The sequence below is a fragment of the Acartia tonsa genome, chromosome 3 (genome assembly GCF_053477335.1).
Source record: "Acartia tonsa isolate MP-2025a chromosome 3, ASM5347733v1, whole genome shotgun sequence".
Taxonomy (NCBI): domain Eukaryota; kingdom Metazoa; phylum Arthropoda; class Copepoda; order Calanoida; family Acartiidae; genus Acartia; species Acartia tonsa.
The window spans coordinates 49,570,047-49,593,277 of NC_137262.1; the positions used below are offsets into that span (position 1 = coordinate 49,570,047).

Genomic DNA, 23,231 nt, shown 5'->3' on the forward strand with positions numbered 1-23,231 from the left:
TTGTAATATATAAAAGTAGGTGCAAGAAATAGAGTTACGAGTCAGATAGGTTTTATCATTACAACTATAAAAAAAAAGTAAACAAGGATGACAGCATCCATAAGTAGCGAAGCTCAGAAATTATGAATGTATATTATGAATATAATTATATATTTACAATATACCAGTGTCATCCTATATTTTTGATGAAATAGGGAAATGACAAAAACTTCAAAATCACGCAACCTTTCAAGCACGAAAAATGAAAAATCTAGGAATCGATCTAGCACCACAATTTATAAACAAATCTTTCTGAAACTTGATTGAAATATGTAGAATATGAGCATATTCAATCCCTGATAATTTTAGCCGCAAATCCTGAATAGGAATTGAGAAAAGAATAGAAAACCTAAAAATCTAGAAATCGATCTAGCACCCCTATTAATATAAAAATCGTAATAAAACTTATGTAAAATGTAAATTTAAGCAATCCCTGAAAATTTCAGCCCATTATCTTAAAAAGGAGTTGAGAAAATCAGAAAAACATGAAAATGTAGGAATCGATCTAGCACCCCAAATAACAGACGGATGGACAAAACAATGTATAGATTAGATGTGCATATGTTATAGGAATCTTCACTAAAAATTTCAGCTTTCTATCTTTTATAGGAGCCGAGAAAATCACGTTTCCCCCACTTTGTCTCAGACGGACGGACGGACATTTCAAATTATAGAGTAGCTTCGCTACTAAAGATCTGTTTATCGCATTGTATTAAAGACAACTCTTATTAATAAAATTTTAGGATAATTTTTGGTCTATATTAAATTTTTCGTGGAATAAAGTCTATTACGATACATGATACTTCAATTTGGCTCAGAAACGGTTTTAATTTAATGGGATCTAAGCGGATTCGGAGCTATACTAGAAAAAAATATAAATTAAATTAAATAGGACATCACATCTTTAAATTATATGATAATTTTAATTATATTAATTCATAGAAATAATTTAACATCACTGAGTAAAAAACAAATAATCGTAAGTATATATTTCATATAAATAACACTTCAATAAAATATCACGAGAATACATTGTTAGCGAGAACAGTTGATTTGATAATATTCGTAAAGGTTTCCACAATTCTGGAACAGACAGGATCTTGTGATAACTGGAGTCTGTCCATGCCCAACTCCAGGTCTGTACTGTTGGCAGGGGATCTTGGTACAGGTACATGTTGACTCTGGAAGGAGGAATTAGCAGGGGCTGTGTAGCCTGTCAGGGTAGATACATTTAAACACATCTGTCCAGCCTAAATAAAAAAGAAATTTTGAATAGGTTGGAAAATATTAATTTCACTCACAGTTAGTTCAATCCTATTATATAAAGTATTAAGCTTTTTTTTGTCTGTAATGAAAGGTCTCCTTTATGGTTCTCCTTTACACTTTTTTATGCACATGGAAGGTTTTTTTTTTGGTGGAGGGGGGGGGGGGGGTATTTCCACCCTGCCAAGAGAAATCATCCTTAATTTTCTTATTTAAAAAAAGGTAAAGTTAAAAATGGACGGGTGTTGATTTCTCCTCCACCAACCTCCTCAAGTGCTCCTAGAGGCCTCTATTGAGCGTAGTTGCTAGTATTATTATTAATTAGTAATTATTAGCTGGGCAATTAAAACTATCTCTTACCTGTAACAATAATGATACAACATCGTCTATCATTGGAGGAAACGCAGTGCATATTCTGAAATATATTAATAGATAAAAACTGTCGGAAGTACACAAATTTTTATTATATATTCTTAGAATATATTTTTTAGTAAGGCTTCGAAACCGGTTAATATCCGCTGAATTAGAACCGGTTCTCAGCCTTACTGAAAAATCATGTATAGCATTGTATTACGACAATTTCCCACGAATATTAATATAAGACTCATAAATTAATACCAGTTTAGTTAAAAAAAAACTTCTGTAACTCCATATTTCTCTAAACAAATGAAAGGAACGCTCTAACAGTATATAGGTAATAAGATTTTGAATATCTTTAATCATGACATAGCTTAGGCCAAGATTCAAAACAAACACCTTTCCGATGACTAACTAGGTATTTCTTTCGGTTATTCATGCAACATCTGCATTTAATAAGAACATACCTTTGCAAGGGCTGGAGAGAGGAGAGAATAAGCTCTTCCCTAGCTTCAGCGTCTATAACAGACAGCAGGGTGGAGATAGAATTGACCGCCAGCCTTGCTGTGCTAAGTGACCGGGGCACAGGGTATTCCAAGCTTAGCTGAGATATCAGGTCTATTGCAAAGATCTAAAAAATATATATTTAAATTTTAATTTTTAGAAAAATGACATATACAGAAAACTTTCAACAGTCCTGGCTCCATTTTTTTTAGGGGGGTGGGGGGGCATATCTCTTAAAAGCAGTGTTTCGGAGCCGGAGCCGGGAGCAGCAACATTTTTGGTGGAGCCGGAGCCGGATCCGGAGCCGTATTTTTCGTTAAAAACGGCTCCGGCTCCAGATTAGCTAAAAGTGATTTTTTAAAGTAATAATATAATTTGGCAACGGTCTATTTCCATATAATAAACTGAAAAACTATTGTTACTTAACAAATAGACACACATCCTTCTACTTTTATATAGCTTTAGTCAAATAAAAGCAAAATATTTTATATTATTTATTTTATTTTATCAATTTCAATAATGAACAAAAATTGTTATATTAATTTTAAGGTAGGAGCCGGAGCCGGAGCTGGAGCCGGAGTCGGAGCCGGAGCTGGAGCCGGAGCCGCATCAAAATTTAACGGCTCCGACACCCTGCAAGTTAAAAGGGTACTTTTCAAAACTAGCTATAAATTTTCCTTTGATCTGAAAAAATCTAATCTTCAATGTAAAGGAGCGAAATCTTAAACTACAGAAAGTTTTCTTTAGTAATTAAATTACCTGTTTTTCTAAGCTTGGTTGAGATAAAAGTTCCGGAGCAAAATCCAAGCAGATATGCATGGAGGGAACCCCTTTCATTGTCACCTCTAACAGCTCAACAGGATAACCCTAGAATAAAGGCACTATTAAAATGAAATTTTACATGTGGATACGCCCCTACAGCAGGGTTGTCGAATTGGGCACTTTTTTTGATATTGGGCGGCCCAATTGCCCAAAAGGGTTTTAGGCGGGTTTTGGGCGCCCAAAAGTGGTTTTGGGCACCAATTTTGGGCAAATATCGTAAAAAGCATATTAAAAGGATATAAAATAGCCTAAAACCATACTGAGACTTATTATTAGAAATAAAATAGCCTAAAACCATCTCCGGACCTCTAAAAGCTCCACTGGAAAGGAGAACCATATCGGTTCAGCAGTTAGCAAAATCCTTCTCTAGATACAAAAAAGCTTACTAATTTATATAGTTAACACGCGGCTACGGCCCTAGAGGCCTCTTTGGGAACTTGAGGAGGGGAGAGTCAAATTTGATAATCCAATTATTATATTAGATTTGAAAAGAAAAAGTAAAAAAAAAATTTGGGGGGAATAATTTTTTTTTTTTTGGGGGGGGTTCCTCCCCCCATTTTTATTTCTAGTTTAAAAAATTTTAAAAAAGGTTTTTGGGGGAGTGTATTTTTTTCTAGGGGCGATTTCTCTTAGGAGGGTGGTGGTACCCTCCCCCAAAATAGTTATAAACCTTCCCAGAATCTATGAGAAGCTACCCTGTTAAGGAGAATCCGATCGGTTCAGCGGTTAGCGAGATCCTTCGGTACAAACACACAGACACACAAAAAAACGGACACACATCCTGTTACTTTAGTATAAGGATATCACCCAAAAATAGGCCCGCCCCCCCCTCTTTTTTAACCCCCTCCCCTTTTCTCTCTCCCCAAAAGGGGGGGGGGGTGCCCAAAACTGCCCAAAATGACCTTATATTGGGCGGCCCAAAAGCGCCCGCCCAAAATGACAACCCTGCCCTACAGGCCTATAAAGGCACTGAAGTAAACTATAATTTGGTTTGAAGGGTTATTTTTTTATATGAACTATTTTTCTTGGTAGAGTGGTTGTACTCTACCCCGAAAGCTTCACTATAAAAGACGGATAAGCGGTATAAACACATTAAACAGATAGACTCATAGACATCCTGTTACTTATATATAAACAAATGAACCTTAAGATTATAAGATAAAGATTACAAAGTTAATCTTTTTCATTGTTCTTTTCTGTTAACAATGATTTTGGTTGTTTTTTGTCCTTGTTTACAAATATTTGTTTACCTGAAAATGTACCAGTTTTGCAAGATTAGGTTCTGCTATAAAAGCATCATGTAGATAGGAACATATCAAAGATTGAACCTCCTGCAAGCTTGAGACCTTGCTACCCTCGCCAACTGTTTCGTTGCCTAAATATAAAATGCAACTTTTTATTAGCAATTCATACAAGAGCAAGGTAGGTGTAGTTGATGTGATATGCTATGTTCCTAAATATGTAACGAAATATAAATACATATTTTTATATAATAAATTGTACATGATTATAAAATGGGAGATACATAAAAGTTTAATTAGGATATGGGAGTTAGGGAATATTTAACTCCAATTGTCGTTCATTTAGGTTGCTAACATGGACATCATTTATTGACAAGTTCGTTCATCCAGTAGGTTGCAACATCCAAGTAATAATAAATCAATTGTTTAAAATTAACCTATTTTAGATAAGATTTGATCAGATTCTTGAGGTAGACAACATTCCAACAGGATTTGAATAGCAGCACTTTCCTATAACAATAACAAATAACATGTATTTTTTAACTAAAAATTAAACAAAGCAACACATTCAGATAAAATCAGGGATCTAAAGGGATAAGACAATGGCCTATAAATTGATGTACACCCCCAATGATAATACAGAAAATTATTCCTTCCGTATATTACAATAAGTGGTTAAAACGTTTGGAGACTGAACTTAATGAATCAACCAATCAAAAATAAATGAAAGTTCCTAAAGTTAGTAGGCCAACGAATAAGAAAGCCTTATTAAAAAAACTTTGAGGACTTGGGTAATAAACAGCCAAATGTTCCCTACTTGGATAAAATAAAACATTAATCAATGATTTAATATATTTAAAAACTTGCCTGTGTCAAGATTAAAGCATTTTTTAATTCTTCTTTCTCCATTTCAGAATTTTGCCCAACTTCGGTAATAGCTGGCTGCTCCTAAATAAAAAAAAGATATTATTTAGGTAGGCATTTTTGATTCAAAAGATCTCCTTAACGGCCAAATTTTTAGGATTGTGCCTATTAGGCTTGTTTCAACTTTTTCTGAGGTCTAGTGTTTTTCTTAATAGGTATGTTTGTAAATGAATGAAATACTGCGTTTTCCCTCATCTACTTCTTGACCAAAAATAAAGATTTTTGTAAAATTGTATGTTATTCGGTGATAAAGAAATGTGTTTGTTATTACTTAACCTAATTTGTTTTTTTTATACTATGATTACCTCTTAACTTAACTTGATCTAATTAACCTCAAAAGGACGGGATAGGTTTTATTTTAGCGTATATTTGAAAAAAATATTTCTAAAGTGCATTATTACGCGACTCAACGTTCTGCAGACATTTACATCCAACCCTTTAATTGAATGATCTTTGTATGAAAATGTTTAATGTGCATGATAACAAGTTGTGCCTTGTTAAGGGCCAAGGCTTCTTAATTATCTCACAATTAATGTCACGTCCCTGATATAGTCTTCGTCAGTGAAAAGGGAATAATATTCTGACAAACAATTCTAATGAAAAATTTCAAAACAAACCCCTTCCCCTTTTCCTCCCCTTCTTACCCACCCCTCTTCAGTTTAATGAAACACTTGATTTCGTGATTTTTTTTTGTAGAATTTATTGTTTGATAAGATACCCCTGCTGAGTCTTAAAAAGTACAGTTTTCAACGTCTCTAGTAGGAGGCAATTAGGTATAGTCAAAACCAACACTTCCCCGAAATATGACAGCAAGCCGACACGTTACCAATTATATTATTCCCGGAGGTTTACTTACCAGTAGGTGCTGGTTCAATCTTGTTCTTGAAGCCGCTAAGCAAGCTTTTAGCATGTACAGAATGATGCTCAGAATTGAACCTTAATAAAACAAAGATAAATACAAAATTTCACTAAATTTATAGAAGATATTGAGTAAAAAGGACGTCAAAGCCTTTTCTTTTTTCCCCCTATTGTATTTAAATGATATTATCAGGGAGGATAAACATTCTTTACCCCCCTTGGATGTCCATGTTAGATAGATAAGTAGTAAAATTATAAAATGTAATTTGATTCAATATAAACTTGACGCGTTCTTGAAATGTTAATTGTTGATTTACAAGTATCACTTGCTGGCTGGCCATACCTGATCTAAAAACAGCAGGATCACATCGGAGAACAGCTAAAGGATCGAGTGCTAACTCTTCTTGATTCAAATCACAAGTGGCCATATTTTCCTGAAATTTAGAGAATTAAATATGTTTCTGGCGCTAAAATTTACATTTTTTGATACTATTTTTAGTGCCTAGGGTTATCATGAACCATGTCCATTTGGTCATAAGTTATAGTGAAATGGAATGTAAAATAGTTTAGAAGCATATCTACTCAATTATGACACGAAAATTTTGTCCTCAATTTAGGTTACTACTTAAGTCCTCATATCTATGTTGGTCAATGCTTTCCTCCAGTAAAAAGGAGGGGATTGGGTAAAGTGGTATCAGCCAGCTGGAAGGATCATTTATCAGAGTAGACGAAAACATAGTGCAAAATCCAAGTAATAATATATAGATTATGTTGATGCTTAGTCTTACCTTTGGATTGAGATTATTGACGGTGATGAGCCAGAGTTTCCTGGGATACACTGAGTTGAGACGCATCCATACAACCCTATACATCTCTTGTACCTGTCTCGCAACCTAATTCAACAAGGATGATATCATCCATAAAAGCGAAGTTCTAATATAATAAAGAAGGACAAACGAACAAATTTCTCGTAGAGTGTCAGAACTTAATGAGCAGACAAAAAATTTGTAAGTCTAAACAAAATTGTACATTTTGTTGCAAAATTGTGCAAATACAGGAAACCGTCAAAGACATACTTTCATTTTTAGGATTTGTTAATAGAAATGCTTCGCTTAAAATATTGTAAATTGTTGTCCTAGGAAATATTAGATGAATAGGATAATCATATCATACAAATGTTGTCAAAAAATATATAAACGAGCAGAGTTTAATTGGACATACGGACTTTCCGGTAACGATTAGGGTTGCTTTGCTTCCTGTAAGTAGTGAAATTGTAAAGAACGATATCGGTCCAGCCGATAGCGAGATCTTTAGATACAGACAGCACACACATACAGACATCCTGTTACTTCTATATCAGGATATGGCTTATTAATGGAAACAAAAGATATAATAGAAAAATGTATTACCTGTCCTCTAGCTATCTTGTGTATACAGCTGATGAAAGGTTCAACCAGATCCCAACAAGCACTTCCAGACAAAGACTAAATTAATAATACATCGATTAAAAAGGTGATAAAAAATATTTAATTCAGAGTCCTAGTTTTAATTAAAATAACAGACTAAAGTGAACTCTGTATAAAAATAATTTACTACCTACTCTAAAATGGTAACTTAAACTTTAAACTTTTTTTGGTGCTTTCCCTAAAAAAAACTCTGGACCAATAATACATAATACCAGTGTTGCGGAGTTGGAGCGTGGAGCCGCCATATTATGCTGGAGCCGGAGCCGTAATTTTCGTTAAAAAACGGATCCGGACTAGATAAATAAAGAGATTTTTTATAACTTTTAATTTGGTACCTAACTCTGTTTTGTTATGTGCAAATGCTCTTTTTAAGTTTTTCAAGTACATTTTTTTTTCAAAAATTGAACTTTTTAAACCTTCAAAAGTCAAAAATAGACGTGGGGAAAAAATATGTCGAGTTTTTCTTGATTTTAGGTCGGAGCCGGAGCTGGAGCCGCACCAAAATCAAACTACTCCGCAACGCTGCATAATACTAATAGTTTTTAAGAAGAAGAAAAATGAAGTAGAGACATGAGTACAAGAATACACCCTTTTAAAGTAACGACAATCTTTAATGGAACAAATTACACCGTAATTTAGTGAGTTAAACAAAAGAAAGACTCGACGCTTAATGAGAAACTTAAGTCTGCACCTAACATTTTTTCCTAACCAATTTTCAAAAAAACAAAATCTACCAAACTTCTCTTAATTTCTTTTCTAAGAACCTTAACTTAATCAGCAATCAGGGACCTAAAGGGAAAAGACAATAAATTGATGTTCAATTCCTCAAAGATGAAACATAAATTTACCCCTTAAGTAGATTACAATTATTGGTTGAAACGTTTGGACACTCAACTTAATGAAACAACCAATCAAAATTCAATAAAATTACCCACACTTGTAAAGCTAACGAATAAGAAACGTTATTGTAAGACTTTGAGGCTAGTGTAATAATCAACCAATGAAATGTCCACTTCCTCCCTGATCAACAATACTAACAGCTAACCTGCATCTGTTGTAGAATAAAGACGGCTTTGGCAGGACATTTGTCCGCGTCATCCAGGCATCTTTTTAGCGTGGCTGCTGTCAGCCGTGGCCGCAAACTACACTTCTTCAGGGAGGAGCTCAACTTATCCTCGTTTCTAAAAATGTTAATACAAATGTTTAGAATTACATCTTCTCTGTAATATAGATTTGTCTTGACGACCGTCTAGACTCTACAACCATAAAGTTAAATTCCTATAGGTAAGTTACATGATTTTTTTGTGGTAAAAATGTTAAACTATTATTAAGTTCTATTACTTTAATTTTCACAAAGGTTAGGTATAATTCATCATTTGCAGCGTTGCGGAGCCGTTTAATTTTTGTGTGGCTCCGGCTCCGCGGAGCCGCCTGTTAAAACAACGGCTCCGGCCTAAAAACAAGAAAAACTTAACATATTTTTGCCAAGTCTATTTTTGACTTTTAAAGTTTTCAAAAGTTCAATTTTTGATAAACTTAAAAGGGGCATTTGCACACAACAAAATATGGTGGCTCCCGCTGATCATTTGTGTTTTGGAACATCATTGTCCTTGTTTGGAAGGAGAGTATTGTAATCCTATGACACCATGGGAACTATCTTAAAATAGTTTTTATGTCAAATATCAATTAAAAATTATAGTTTTAGTTCAATAAGTTTCTTTGTTACACCCACACAATTTATTTTCAATAAAATCTTACCCAATCCAGTCTTGAACCATGCAGAGGTGGGGAAACTGAGTGACACAGAGCCTCAAGAGACTGGAGAACATGCCCTCCAGTCGATCCTGCCGACTCTCGGCCTCTCCAAGAAGAAATTTCACTGGTAGCTCAGATAACAGCTCGGTGGAATACTTCAATACCTAAAAAAACGCAGATATAAAGGAACAATTAGGAGGACAACTATCATATTTACAAGCCCTAATTCTTTATTCTAACTTGTGGGTTTTTAAACTTTAACAAGGATGACAACATCCATAAAAGCGAAGCGCTGAAACGGTAGGACAAACGGACATTAATACTTGTATAGTGTCAGAACTGAATAATCAGAATATAAATTTGTATGAGAGTCGATGCAAAATTGTAAGTAAAGGGGGACGTAACTGAAGACTTTTTGATGCAGGGGGGGGGGGGGGGTTTTCTCCGGAACCACTTGATGAACCGTGCAGATTTTTTGGACTTAAGCTTTTAGGGGTATGAACATCTCATGGTTTCGAAGTCACCCCCCTACACCCACCCCTTAGCCCCCCGGGGCTCAAAAACCCCCTAAAAATGAACCTAACCTTAATTTTCTCAAAAACTATTTGACCAATAGATATGATTTCTTAGAATTAAGCTTTCATGCTAATCAACTATCTTTTAGATTAGAAGTCACCCCCCCGCTACCAACCCCTAGCCCTCCGGGGCTCAAAAAAACCCTGAAAATGAACCTAACCTTAATTATCTCAGAAACTATTAGACCAATAGATATGATTTCTTAGAATTAAGCTTTCATGCTAATAAACTATCTTTTAGATTAGAAGTCACCCCCCTGCTGCCAACCCCTAGCCCTCCGGGGCTCCAAAAAAAACCCTGGAAATGAACCTAACCTTAATTATCTCAGAAACTATTTGACCAATAGATATGATTTCTTAGAATTAAGCTTTCATGCTAATGAACTATCTTTTAGACTAGAATTCACCCCCCTGCTACCAACCCCTAGCCCTCCGGGGCTCAAAAAAACCCTGGAAATGAACCTAACCTTAATTATCTCAAAAACAATTTGAGCAATATAGATGATTTCTTAAACTTATGTTTTTATGCATATAACTTGACTTATAGTTTCGAAGTTACCCTCCTGCCTCCATCCCCTAGCCATCCGATCCCGGGGCTCAAATTAACTCTAAAAATGAACCTAACCTTAATTTTCTCAAAAACTATTTGACCAATAGATATGATTTCTTAGAATTAAGCTTCCATGCTAAAATATTATGTTTTAGATTAGAAGTCACCCCCCTGATGCTAACCCCTAGCCCTCCGTTGCTTAAAAAAAACCTGGAAATGAACCTAACCTTAATTATCTCAGGAACCATTTGATAGATAGAGATGATTTCTTAAACTTAAGTTTTTATGCTTATAAACTGACTTATAGTTTCAAAGTTACCCTCCTGCCGCCAACCACTAGCCCTCCGGGGCTCAAATTAACCCTAAAAATGAACCTATCCTTAATTTTCACAGAAACCATAAACAACATTTTGACACAATATCATGTTATTCCTAGATAAAAACGAACAGTAAGAAATATCATAAATGAAAATGTATGCAGGGTGAAAATGGTGAATTTTTGTCAAAGATGACACTTTTGCTTCAAATTCAATTTTTGAGGTCAATTTTTAATCAATTTTCATGTTTTTTGGGCTAAATCTATAGTTCAATGTGAGCTTTTTTAGGATCAGGCCTAAAAAGTAATAAAATACGTTCGACTGGCCGTTTGGCCGTTTTTCATCGATTTTTTTTAGGTTGAAAAAAATTACCGATATTTCCCCCGGTGGTGGGGAAATATCGGTAACTTTTTTGCGGTCAATTTCGGCCAACTTCTAAAAGTCCTAGGATAATGTCCTTTTAGGACCTGATAGTCCTTTCCGTAAGCTTTCTACTGGTCTTGGTTTCATTTGAAAAAATTAATATATACCCCATTTTTTTAAAAAAAAACCGAAAAAAAACCGAAATTTCCCCCCCCTTACCCTAAGGTTAGGTTCATTTTCAGGTTTTTTTTGAGCCCCGGAGGGCTAGGGGTTGGTAGCGGGGGGGGTGACTTCTAATCTAAAAGATAGTTGATTAGCATGAAAGCTTAATTCTAAGAAATCATATCTATTGGTCAAATAGTTTTTGAGAAAATTAAGGTTAGGTTCATTTTTAGGGGGTTTTTGAGCCCCGGGGGGGCTAGGGGGTGGGGGTAGGGGGGTGACTTCGAAACCATGAGATGTTCATACTCCTGAAAGCTTAAGTCCAAAAAATCTGCACGGTTCATCAAGTGGTTCCGGAGAAACACCCCCCCCCCCTGCATCAAAAAGTCTTCAGTTACGTCCCCCTTTGTTGAAAAACTGCTTTATATAGAATACTGATTATGGACATACTTACATTTTTAGGACTTAATTATAGATTTGCTTCGCTTGTAATAATGTACTTTGTTGTCCCAGGAATCAGCATACAAAAAATCAGATCAATCGGATAATAATATTTGATGTTAAAAAGTTAAAAAATCAACATGTTTAAAATGGACGTACGGACATTTTGGTAATGATTATAGAGTTGCTACGCTTTCTAAATCGTAACTAATTACTGCAGGAATCACCATACAAAGTTTGAAATCGATTCGACAATTCTAACATGCCTAAATTAACGAAAAAAGCTATCCGTTACGGACGTACGGACGGACCGACCATAATTATAGAAAAGCTTCGCTTTTAAAAAAGAATGTATAAAATTGAGCTATTGTCAGCTACCTATTTGCCCCTTTTTTGCAATGCCTAGGGGAGGGGGGTAATTCAACCATCTCGTAATCAATGATTAAATGGCACTTAGAATCAGAATTTCTTTACGAAACTTGGCAAGAGTAATCCTTGGTAGGTCTAATTTCCATATATTGAACCAAAAGTTGAAAAAGTAACGGCTAACAGCTCAGCCGTTTAGCAGGTTTTTTTTGGCTATTTTTAGGACAAATCTGTCATAAATTACGTAGGAATAAATTTTTTAAAACATATTTTTGCTTTAAATCATGTGAAATGATAGGGTAAGGGGGGGGGGGAAGTTTCGGTAAGGGGCTATTCTCGGTAATTTCGACCTACCTTCATTAAATGACCTTTTTCTCCATGTTCCTTTCAAATGACAGAAAAAAACATCAAAGCAAATTTGTTCCTAATTAAATTGCCTACAAAAAAGTATAAAATGAATTTTTTTTGAGATGAATATTAAGGGTACTTATTGGGTCTCAAAGTCGGACAAAAAATTTTTTTTTTCCAAAACTTTTTTAGTAGGTGTGTAAAGATCGACCTACACAAAAATTGGTAAGACCTAGAGCTGATCTGAAAAACTTTTTGAACTAGAAATTGCCCGCTTTTTCCAAATCCGTTGAGAGCTTTAAAATCGGGTTAATATTTTTTTCAAAAATGACCAAAGTTGGCGCCGGGGGAAAAATCGGTAATTTCAAATGAAATTAAAATTCAACTTTTAATGTCATGTTTTCATGTTTTCTTTTGTCAAATCTATTATTCCATATGGACTTTTTAAGAATTAGGCCTAAAAATGAATAGAACAGATAAAAAACAAGAAAAAAATTAATTTTATTTTTTGAATCAAAATTTTGCGAGGAAAAAATCAAAATTTCTGGTCCTTTGAAAAAAAAATATTTTTGACATAGGAGGAATAGTCCGATCTTTATGAATTTTTTTGTGGTTAATCCCAATCACCTATACTAATTATGATTTATTACGCTTGTTTGGTCGTTTGGCCTTTTTTCATCGATTTTTTTAAGGTTAAAATGTAGTCAAGATTTTTTGCAAAGATGACACTTTTGCTTCAAATTCAATTTTTGAGGTCAATTTTTAATCAATTTTCATGTTTTTGGGGCTAAATCTATAGTTCAATGTGAGCTTTTTTAGGATCAGGCCTAAAAAGTAATAAAATACGTTTTTTTCTTATATTAATTTTAAGTTTTTTAAAAAAAAAATTTCGAAAAAAAAATCGAAAATTCGCGTCTTTCAAAAAAATTCATTTTTAACATAGAAGGAATAGTCCGATCATTATGAAACTTTTTGTGGATAATCCCTATAACCTATACTAATTATGATTATTTATGTTCGACTGGCCGTTTGGCCGTTTTTCATCGATTTTTTTTAGGTTGAAAAAAATTACCGATATTTCCCCCGGTGGTGGGGAAATATCGGTAACTTTTTTGCGGTCAATTTCGGCCAACTTCTAAAAGTCCTAGGATAATGTCCTTTTAGGACCTGATAGTCCTTTCCGTAAGCTTTCTACTGGTCTTGGTTTCATTTGAAAATATTAATATTTACCCCATTTTTTTTCAAAAAAACCGAAAAAAAACCGAAATTTCCCCCCCTTACCCTACCAAAAACTATTTTTAAAATTTCTAGTACCAGTAACTACCGGCTAGAACCGTTTGAAAACGTTTTGGAGCGGCAAAGAGTATTATGTGGAGATAGGTTTCGTGAAGGATTTGCTCTGAAAATAGCCAAAAAAAAACTAAACGGCTGAGCCGCCAGCCGTTAGCCGTTACTTTTCCAACTTTTTGTTCAATTTAGGGACAATAGACCTATCAAGGATTACTCATACCAAGTTTTGTAACGAAATTCGGATTCTAAGTGCCATTTAATCATTGATTACGAAATAGTTGCATTACTCCCCCCCCCCCCCTCTATTGAAAAATAAGCTGCACTCCTAATAGCTTTGTCTTTCCCTTGAGTGCTGTTCATGTCGTTTTCCATGTGATATAGTCACAGTCTTTAATTTAAGAAAGATGTCCGTGACGAGAAAAAAGAGTGATTGATTACCTTTTTGTTTGAGGCAGCCAACGTCTTGATGTTATTAAGTCTTAGATCTTCATAGAGTAATATGTAATAGAGGAGACATATCTGTGTACATAGTTCATCTTCCGGTGTTCTGTCGTGTCTAAATAGATTAAAATAAAAAAAAAATCTTTTGGATATCAATCTAAATTGGGAGAGGGAGGAACTACAAAAAAATCTTTACAAAAGTGCTTTAAAAAATTGCTCGAGAATTTTTTTGTGACCACCTAATCGTTAACAGCTAAATTACGCCTCCTTTAAAAAAAATTGCTGCTAACGATTCAATCTTATAAATTAGCAGTTGCAATCAAACAGTCGGCAGGTATCTAACCACAACCATGAAGATTTTTTTTCGGCCGCAGGAAAACAATTCTAACAGTAACCAATCGTAGCCAAGACAAATTAAAATGAATGAACAGATGCCACATGCCGGGGCCTGATTCATTTGGTTTCGAACATATCCTGGCATAAATAAAAACCTACTTGATACGATGGTCTTGATATTTCTGAGGTGAAAACATGTTGGAGTCTCTGTGCTTCTTGCTGGCGGATCTAGCACTTGAAGACAACCGCCTCCTGTTCAAAGTAATTCATTTATTTAGTTAAGGACATATTCAAAATTAGCGCAGTAATTACAAGCTCACAATATTTTAGAGGGGTAAACATCTATGGTTATAAACTGTATTAATAAGAGCTGAAAATGAAGAACGGACAATTTTGGCCTCTAAAAATCATGGGTTTGTTTGATCCTTAATATTCAAAATTTACACGCACAGACTTAATCTGTTTACCAAAGCAGTTCGCATCGCTAATTGAAAACACAATCAAATTCAACAAGGAATAGAAAGTAAACAATTTGAATTACCTACTTTAGATGGATAGTTTTAGACTAAATGTAAATATCTTGAAAAAGACTGGCTTTATAGTAAAGTTCAAATTATCAAAAGAAGTTATTCTGAAAATAAAAAGAGCAACAATATATAAAAAAAAATCTACACTCTTACCTATATGTTAAGCCAGGTGTTTGATTATGAATAGATGCGCTACTGAAATCTTCTGTGTCGGGGACACGATCTACAATCACCTGAGTAAAAGAAAACCATGAGAGGATATTGAATAAAACCTTGTCTATTTTTGTCTTGTTCAGGGATATTAGGGGATAAGACTATGGCAATATATTGATGTACAATTACATCCTCAATTATTAAAGACAAAATTTATTGATCCCTTCTTAAGCTTAAAAATCAGGGTTGCTGAACCGGAATCGAGGAGCCGCCATATTTTGCTAAAATGGAGCCGGAGCCGTTATTTTCGTTAAAAAAAACGGCTTCGGCTCCAGGTTAACTAAAATAAGAGATTTGAGAAGTTAAAACACTAGTCTGTCGGCTTCAACCAAACAGTAAAGATTAAATGAAGGTACCCAAAGTGTTTAAGCCAACGAATGAGAGAACGTGTTATTTTAACTTTAAAGTCAAAATTCCACTCCCCCTGTTTTTGTAGAAAAAGAAAAAAGTATGGAGATTTGAAAGATTGACTTAAAAGTTTAAAGAGGAGGAAGTAAATACCTAAAAGTTATGACTATTGTCAACAATGTATTTGTAAGTATAAATTAGAAATTGACATAATTTAAGTATCAAGGAAGTATAGACTTCACAAAAAAAGCAGTTTATATTGAATAGCAGCTGAAAAAACTACATTTCCCTAACAGCTTTTAAGGCCGGAAAGATAAAGTGAACAAAAGAGGACCATATATTTTTATTGAATCTTACCTTTGTAAATACTTGTCTTATTTCCTGCTCAGATAACGGCTCATTCAACTGATCCAAACCAACATTCCTAAAAAAAAAATTATCTTTGTTGAACGTAGGTATTTTGTGGTTAAAAATTGTTTTGGAAGGAAGAAGTCAAATTAGCCAGTGATATTGAATTGGCTTTAAAGAGACTAATTTTTTTATCAGTTATAGTTAGAATTAGATAGTATTAATATTTCTTTCATTGAAGCTTCCCCTTTTGAGTATGTACCATGGCAGTTAATTCCAAAAGTATGAACAAAGTTAACAAAGATAGAAATGTATTAATGTAATACACTAGAGGTGAATTCTTAAAAAAAATGCATCACTAAAATCAGTGAGGCTCACTAAAAATTTAGAGGGGATAATTTTGCCTCACTAAAATTTTCGTGAGGCAAACTGATTTTAGTGAGGCAAATTTCTAGCTGGGAATGGAATGTAAAGAAAAATCTTATAAAATAATCGAAAGAAATTCCTTTTAAAGTTAGGCGAATTATTGTGTTTGATTAAACATCTAGGATAATAAATCTATATAAATACAATTACCTATGATGAGATGGAGGTATAAGAATAGAGTGTACATAGGCCTCAATTAGGGCAGGTAGAACCGGATGCAAGGGAGAGGCCGCAGAACATATCTGGTCGTATATCCAGGATTTTATTGACACCTGAAAAGAAAATATTATTACTCTCCGGCCCATAATAACACGAGGTCGTTTGTCAGTCCTGTCACAATTATGGAAGAATATATTTTGAAAGTTACCTTGTGCTTAGAGAAAACTCTAGACTTCAACAGCTGATGCATACAGTGTACTGGTAGGAAACCGGTCATGTCCCCGGAGAGATTGCGTGTGACCGGTACCCGCACAGCATGACCAGCAACCACACTCTCGGGAAATATGTCATTTGTAAACATCTGCTTCATCCTGAATATGGAGTCATATGAAAATTTTAATATAATAATATACTTCCATGAAGATAACTTTGTGTAAAAAGATAATTCTAATGATTGTTATGCTCATGACAAAACCTTCCCTTTCCCAAAATTTCAGGTGTATATTCTGCACAAGATTCATTTTTCCCCGGCAACAAACATACCTATTTATTTGATTTCTTACCCCCCTAGTTTTTTCCCCAAGGAGGGGGGAGAAAATGGGAAAATGTTTACAGTACTCTTTATTTTATTAATATTTTTTACCGATCCCACATATTTTTCCACTCTATTTCCCCGAAGGAGGGAGAAAAAAGGGGAAAAAATGTTTTCCATAAGTACTCTTTATTTCTTTATTTTTTCCCCTCCCACATAATTTAATTACCTTTAGCAGGGGATTTCGTACAGAATAAACACCTCTGCAAAAATTTGCAGTATAAATCAACAAAATCTGACTTCTACTCAATAGGTACCCACCTAGTAAGGTTGTTGGTTCTGATAGTGACCTTAAAACCCATAGTTGCTGAGACCAGGTCACCGATAGCATTGAGTTGACCGGCGTGGAAATTGATGGCAATCAGCAGCAGCATCTCACCAAAACTTCCGCCACATGCACTTGCTACAATCATATTAGTAACTTATAATTAAGTGTTCGTAATTCTGTCTTTAATTTTATCTGAGGAACGCATTTGTCCTTTATTGCTATTTTCATGTTAGGGAAACTCGAGAAACTTAACACACTTAACAGACAAGCAGCATTAGCTCAAATGATAGCGTGCCTGTTTGATGTCGGGGAAGTGTCGGGTTCGAGTCTGGTCCACACCGCGTCATGATTAAGATGTTCAAAATGCCACCTACTATTCCTGCTGCTATGTCTGGCACGTTAGGACTTCCAGATAAAGAACGTGCAATTAAAGGGTTAGTTTTCTGGTGGATGTTGCTTAACCTAATTTTAAAGTAAGCGTTAGAGTACCGCATCCCATTACTCACTTGAAATCGAAATTTTTGTTTACCTGACTGAAAATATTTCTCTTCATGTACCAAAGTTCTGATCCAATCAAGAGCTTGTTTTTCCAGAGCTGGTGTTGTCACCAGTGAGTTGAAGGCGATCAACATACACAGACCCAAGGAGACCAGCTTAACACCTATGATTATACATACATTACTTACAGGGATACATCAATACGACAAAAAATCTTCTCCCAAATATGAATCAGAGCTTTTTTTTAAAGTCGCATTTTATATGTCTGAAATTGACGGATTAATTTGACAACGATTAAGATTTCATCTGTGAGATTTAAATTACAGCTAGGCTTTGAACTGCCATCCTAGATAAAAACGTTCTTGCCTGCAGGAGTGGGAGGAGGGTGTCTGGTGATCATTTCAACAAGAAGATTCACTTCATCTTCCACAAACTTTAAACCTAAATATAAACAGAACATGTAGCTTTGATCAGGATCTAAAAATTTCCTTAACAAAAACATTATGGAAGTTATATTAGATTCAGGGATTAGATATTTCTTCAAAAACAACTTAAAAGCCGCTGATTTTAGTAAATCATTTTCCGATTATTTTTTCGTGTTGGTTAATACATTAAGTACCTACAATTTCATTTTCAATTTACCAGCGTTGCGGAGCTGTGAAAATGACAGCTCCGGCTCCGACCTAAAATCAAGAAAAACTCAACATCTTTTTTGCCAAGTCTATGTTTGACTTTTTAAAGTTTTAAGTTCAATTTTGATAAAAATAGACTTGAAAAACTTAGAAGGGGCATTTGCACACGACACAACAGAGTTACCATATTATAATCAATAAAAATCTCTTATTTTAGCTACCCCGGAGCCGTTTTTTAATGAAAATAACGACTCCAGCTCCGGCTCCAGCAAAATATTGCGGCTCAGCGGCTTCCGGATCCGGAACGTTGCAATTTACTGCTTCTCTTAGGTATTTTAGAATTTTACTTAACTACCTAGCTAATACAGCATGCCTACCAATTAACTTTCCCTCAATCCTAATGATATTTTTAGACTGGCCAACACAAAATAAAACTAAAGTTAGTTAATACCTGCAACCCCTCTGAGGGCGGAATACAGTTTAAGCAGGTTTGTTGTCTCCAGCACCAAATTTCCAGGAATAGTGCCTTCCGGGCATTGAGTAATAATCTGAGCCGCGTATTTGGTGAGCTCGTGGCGCAACAGGTCCAGCGGAACTGAGTTGCGCTTCTGGCTGGCGCGCAGGTACTGGGATATCCAGGTTTTGTTCTGGTTGGTCCCGCCTAATAATAGGCCTGTCAGGTATTCTACTAAATCTAAAATAGGTAAAAAGTTTAATTCTATGGTTTATCTTAGGTTATTTCTGAAATGTAACTTAATCCAAAGTTTTAATTAATTTTTTAAGATAAGACAAGTTGTTCCAAATATTTTTTGTTGACAAGAAATAACGGTAGTTTAAATATTTTAAAAAACAAACCTCTCTTTTTGTAGGTAACCCAAGACAGAACGTGAGATTTTCAATATTGAAGACATTCATTTGAATTTTGAAAAAAGTACCTGATTCGTTAGTTTTTGCATTTTCCAGGGATAACAGAACAGCTAAACCAGGCATTGTACAGTGATCAACACACCTGACACAAGATTAGTTAATTAATTTTATTGAAAAATGCCCTTTAAAAAATACACAGAAATCGGCGATTGAAATTAAATACCTAGTCTTAGCCACAAGTGACAAAAAATAAATCAGTGGACTTAAAGCAAAGAAAGGATATGTCCTGCAAGGAATAATAGGTTACCTGGCACGAATATTAAGAGCCTGGGCAGGGCACATTCTGGCCAGAAGCAAGATAGCATCCTGTCGTACAATGTCCTCTTCACTGAGATCATCTTCAACAACAACTCCGTTCTCAAGCAGATGGTACACAACTTAAAAAATACATTAAAAACTAAATAACCTTTTTTTAACTTAATGATGCCACAATACAATTAGTAAGGTATTCTTAAGAAGTAAGGCTGATCTACAAGCCACTCGTGTGTATAATGAAAACTTTCAATAATATCAACCTTTTTATTTTCTTTGCACTAAGTACAGATGGGTATTTATGCTTAAATCATTTGTCATTGTTTTAGGTTAACTTAAAGTAAAATATCATAACACATTTGTCATATAATGGGTTATTTTCTTCGTATAGGCTACGCTACTATCATACTGCCCTAGCTTGCGAATTTCGAAAATAATAATGTATCAAACAAACAGATAAACTTACCATCTAAATAGCAGTCCGCCTGATTAGCCACAATGTGGCAGATAATATCAGGTCCATACTTGACTGACAGCAGAGCTTCACACACGTCCTTGGGTTGGAGGAGAGCTGGTAATTCTGCCAGAGCGATGGCGAGTACATCACACACCTCGTTCAGGTAAACTTTGTGATCAAACAGCTCACTTGGCCGCTGACATTTTTCCATCATTTCATCCTTTCAAAATATAGATTTTTAAAATTAATTTGGTAATACATAGCCATAAAAATTAATCAAGGTCTTTATCTTATGACTAGGCGAGTTTTGTTGGCTCTTTATTTTTGACGAAGTAACTAAAAGTTAGTAGATTTGATTAATTGAAAAACCAAAAAGTCACCTTTGACATGATACACATTAATTCAGAGAGGACAAGCCTTAATTTTCTAGTAGGGTCACTTCTCTCAAACTCTAAAGCTGGCCCTGAAAATTAAAATATTAATATGAGAACTTTAAAAAAAAGTTTGAAAAACTAACTACCTACTTAGGTAAACTGTAATTTTAAATGCATACAAGGGGGGGGGGGGGAGTTTTGACACATTTGCGTAAACCTGGCACCTAGGCTTTATCTTTGGACTGAGAGGATAGGTTATTAATGATAAAATCATTCTTATATGATGAATTTCACGAAGTTTTAAGATTTTTTGGATAGGCCTCCAGGTTCCGGAGCTCCAGGCCTCCAGGTGGTCTCTGTACAGGTAAATATGAAAAAAAAAAAAAAAATTCTGGCCTGGAGCTCCAGAACCTGGAGGCCTATCCAAAAAATCTTAAAACTTCGTGAAATTCATCATATAAACGCAAATGTGTCAAAACTTCCCCCCCCCCCTTACACACATCATGTTTTATTTTATTTTGCCTGATGTTAGCTTAGATATCAGAATACTCTCACTGCTATTTCCACCAATCTAAAATATCATATAGTTCAATGTTATTAATATGCAAATACTATTAAAGTTCATTACTTGTAAAGTTATAAATGATAAAGATACCTATTAAACCAAATAAAAAAAATAACTTAAGGCAGTAAAATCTTGTTCCTAGTAATCTAGATTTTGTGAACAATTTTTTTATAGGTACCTATTACCTAATGGTATTTCATCTTTGTCTTTTTTGTAATTATCTATTATTATTATTAACATAGAGAAGAACAAAATATTTTTACCTTCATTTTAATTTGTTGTTCTTTCTTAACATCTTGTTCCAAGCTGTGAAAATCAATGCTGAGCAAAGCCACTATAGAATTCACCAATTCTATTCTACTCAAAACCTAAAAATACGTAGTGCAAGTTTTTGAAGCATTGATTTAACATTACATTTACTGAATATTATGTATACTGTTCTTCTGTATAGTCTGTGATTTCAGAATAAAATAATACCAAATATAATTCATTCGACAGACACAAATGCCGAAATAATCAAAAGTTTACCTGCAAAACAACAGTTCTTCCTTGCAGGCAAGCAGGACTTTGGTCCATCGGGGCAATCAGACTCATCCTGACCAGACAGGACAACACGGGTCGCAGGTCTGAGTCCGAGCATGACAGGATTGTGTCCACGTCCACTGTGCTGATGGCGTTGAACACCTTCGGTGACACAGGACAATGGTTATCGTGGAATTGAGACATTTTTTTACCGCATTTCTGAAAATAATGATATATAGTACAAATGTAGAAATGATGACAGGATGTAACATTTAAAGTGAAAATTATGAACTATTATATCTAAAGATTGAGAAATTTATTATACAGAAGTGCAGCTACTCAATACAACGGTCATACACTAAGTTCAAAATAGCTTGTATATTTCGGCTATTTGCCTCATTTATGTGGAATTTTGTTAATTTCAAAAAACTTAAGTTATTAACTAAGAACTCTAGCGATTAATTCAGGAACTATTTAACAAAACCAGAAAAAAGAGTTGGTTCACAATAGAATGAGTTTATGTTCTACTTTCTATTTGCTTGATATTGCTGCGATACTTAATTGTCCAAGTTCTTACTTTGCCAACTAAATAAGCAAAATGAATGAAATAACAGGGGTGTATATTATGAACAAGATTTATTTTTTTCCCCTGCTACAATTTTTTTTATTTCCCCCCCCCCCCCCCCCTCTAGTTTTTTCTCACCAAGTAGGGGGGAAAATGGAAAAATATTTAAAGAACTCTATATTTTTTTTTAATTTATCTCTCCTACCACACATTTTTTTTAGTTTTTTTCACCAAGGAGGGGGGGGGGGGGGGAATGGAAAAAATGTTTTCAGTTTTCTTAATTTTTACATTTTTTTCCCCTCCAACCACTTATTCCCCCCCCCCCCCTTGAGCAGGGGATCCCATGTAGAATATACACCCCTGTGAAATAAAGAAATTTACTCACAGCCAAATGTTTGATAAATAACAAAGGTATTTTAAGGTACATAAATGGCGGTTATCATTGCAGCAAGGCAAACATTAAACTCTTATGGTACGAATATAAACAATCAACTAATTGTAAACAAGTGTTTCATGAATCGATCATGATTTTGAGAGTGGAAACATTCGTTTCACCAATTTGATAAGGGATCATTAATGTTTGAGAATTTCCCTTGATTTTTATCATCATAACATCTCTATCCAGGCATAATTGAACCAAGCCACTGACATCACCGCAAGGTCTTACTGCTGTGAAATTAATTGGTACAACACGTAGTAAATTAAATCTAAGCCCATCGTACAACCTAACTTCTTGTATCGTTGTCAATATTGTTTGTTTCATCACTATTGATTCTTCTTGGTCACTTAATTGATCCGTCACAATTAACAAGCCCAGAATATCCAATTCATCTTCATAATCAAATTTAACATAGGTAAATTCAGTCGGTGGAACTTCTATGCTGCGCCTTATTTCTCTACCAGATCTTGAATATTGTGGACCTTTGTCCCTCGGTACTGTCATAGTTTCTGCTTGGTATCTAAACACTTCTTTTGTTACAGTTTGTGAGTTTCTTGTGTCTGTAGCAAATATTCTAATAGAAGAATTTCCAGTCTGTACAAGTCTGCCAGAATTGTCTCCCAGATAATGTACTTGGTCCTTTACATCAAAAATGCATTTATTTAAGAAAATAAATTCGGGTGAAAATCGTCAAATATTGA

General features: G+C 34.7%; 1 protein-coding gene across 1 annotated transcript; it reads right to left on the reverse strand.

Annotated features, from left to right (window-relative positions):
• Positions 1–1,013: 1,013 nt before the first annotated feature.
• IntS2 (integrator complex subunit 2) lies at positions 1,014–21,776 on the reverse strand. Its single transcript, XM_080154406.1, has 30 exons — positions 21,533–21,776; positions 21,268–21,372; positions 20,962–21,010; positions 20,446–20,528; positions 20,075–20,285; positions 19,604–19,733; positions 19,365–19,438; positions 18,881–19,123; positions 18,164–18,238; positions 17,829–17,960; positions 17,293–17,434; positions 16,648–16,810; positions 16,431–16,552; positions 15,864–15,930; positions 15,099–15,178; positions 14,578–14,670; positions 14,080–14,197; positions 9,233–9,393; positions 8,520–8,655; positions 7,418–7,492; positions 6,797–6,901; positions 6,352–6,442; positions 6,007–6,086; positions 5,094–5,174; positions 4,664–4,736; positions 4,236–4,360; positions 2,923–3,030; positions 2,127–2,290; positions 1,663–1,717; positions 1,014–1,289 (listed from the first exon to the last, which is right to left on the reverse strand). Exons 1-30 carry the CDS (start codon positions 21,728–21,730, stop codon positions 1,059–1,061), a joined length of 3,570 nt encoding a protein of 1,189 aa, XP_080010532.1. The 5' UTR covers positions 21,731–21,776; the 3' UTR covers positions 1,014–1,058.
• Positions 21,777–23,231: the final 1,455 nt, after the last annotated feature.

Bases quoted from the DNA above. Each gene is read 5' to 3' on its own strand.
- IntS2 (XM_080154406.1), bottom strand. From the start codon at position 21,730: ATGTCTCAATTCCACGATAACCATTGTCCTGTGTCACCGAAGGTGTTC. The intron at 16,553-16,647 runs GTAACTTTCAAA...TTTTCTTTTCAG, and splicing joins GAGTTTTCTCTAAGCACAAG to GTGTCAATAAAATCCTGGAT. The intron at 6,443-6,796 runs GTAAGACTAAGC...TCTAAATTTCAG, and splicing joins TCAATAATCTCAATCCAAAG to GAAAATATGGCCACTTGTGA.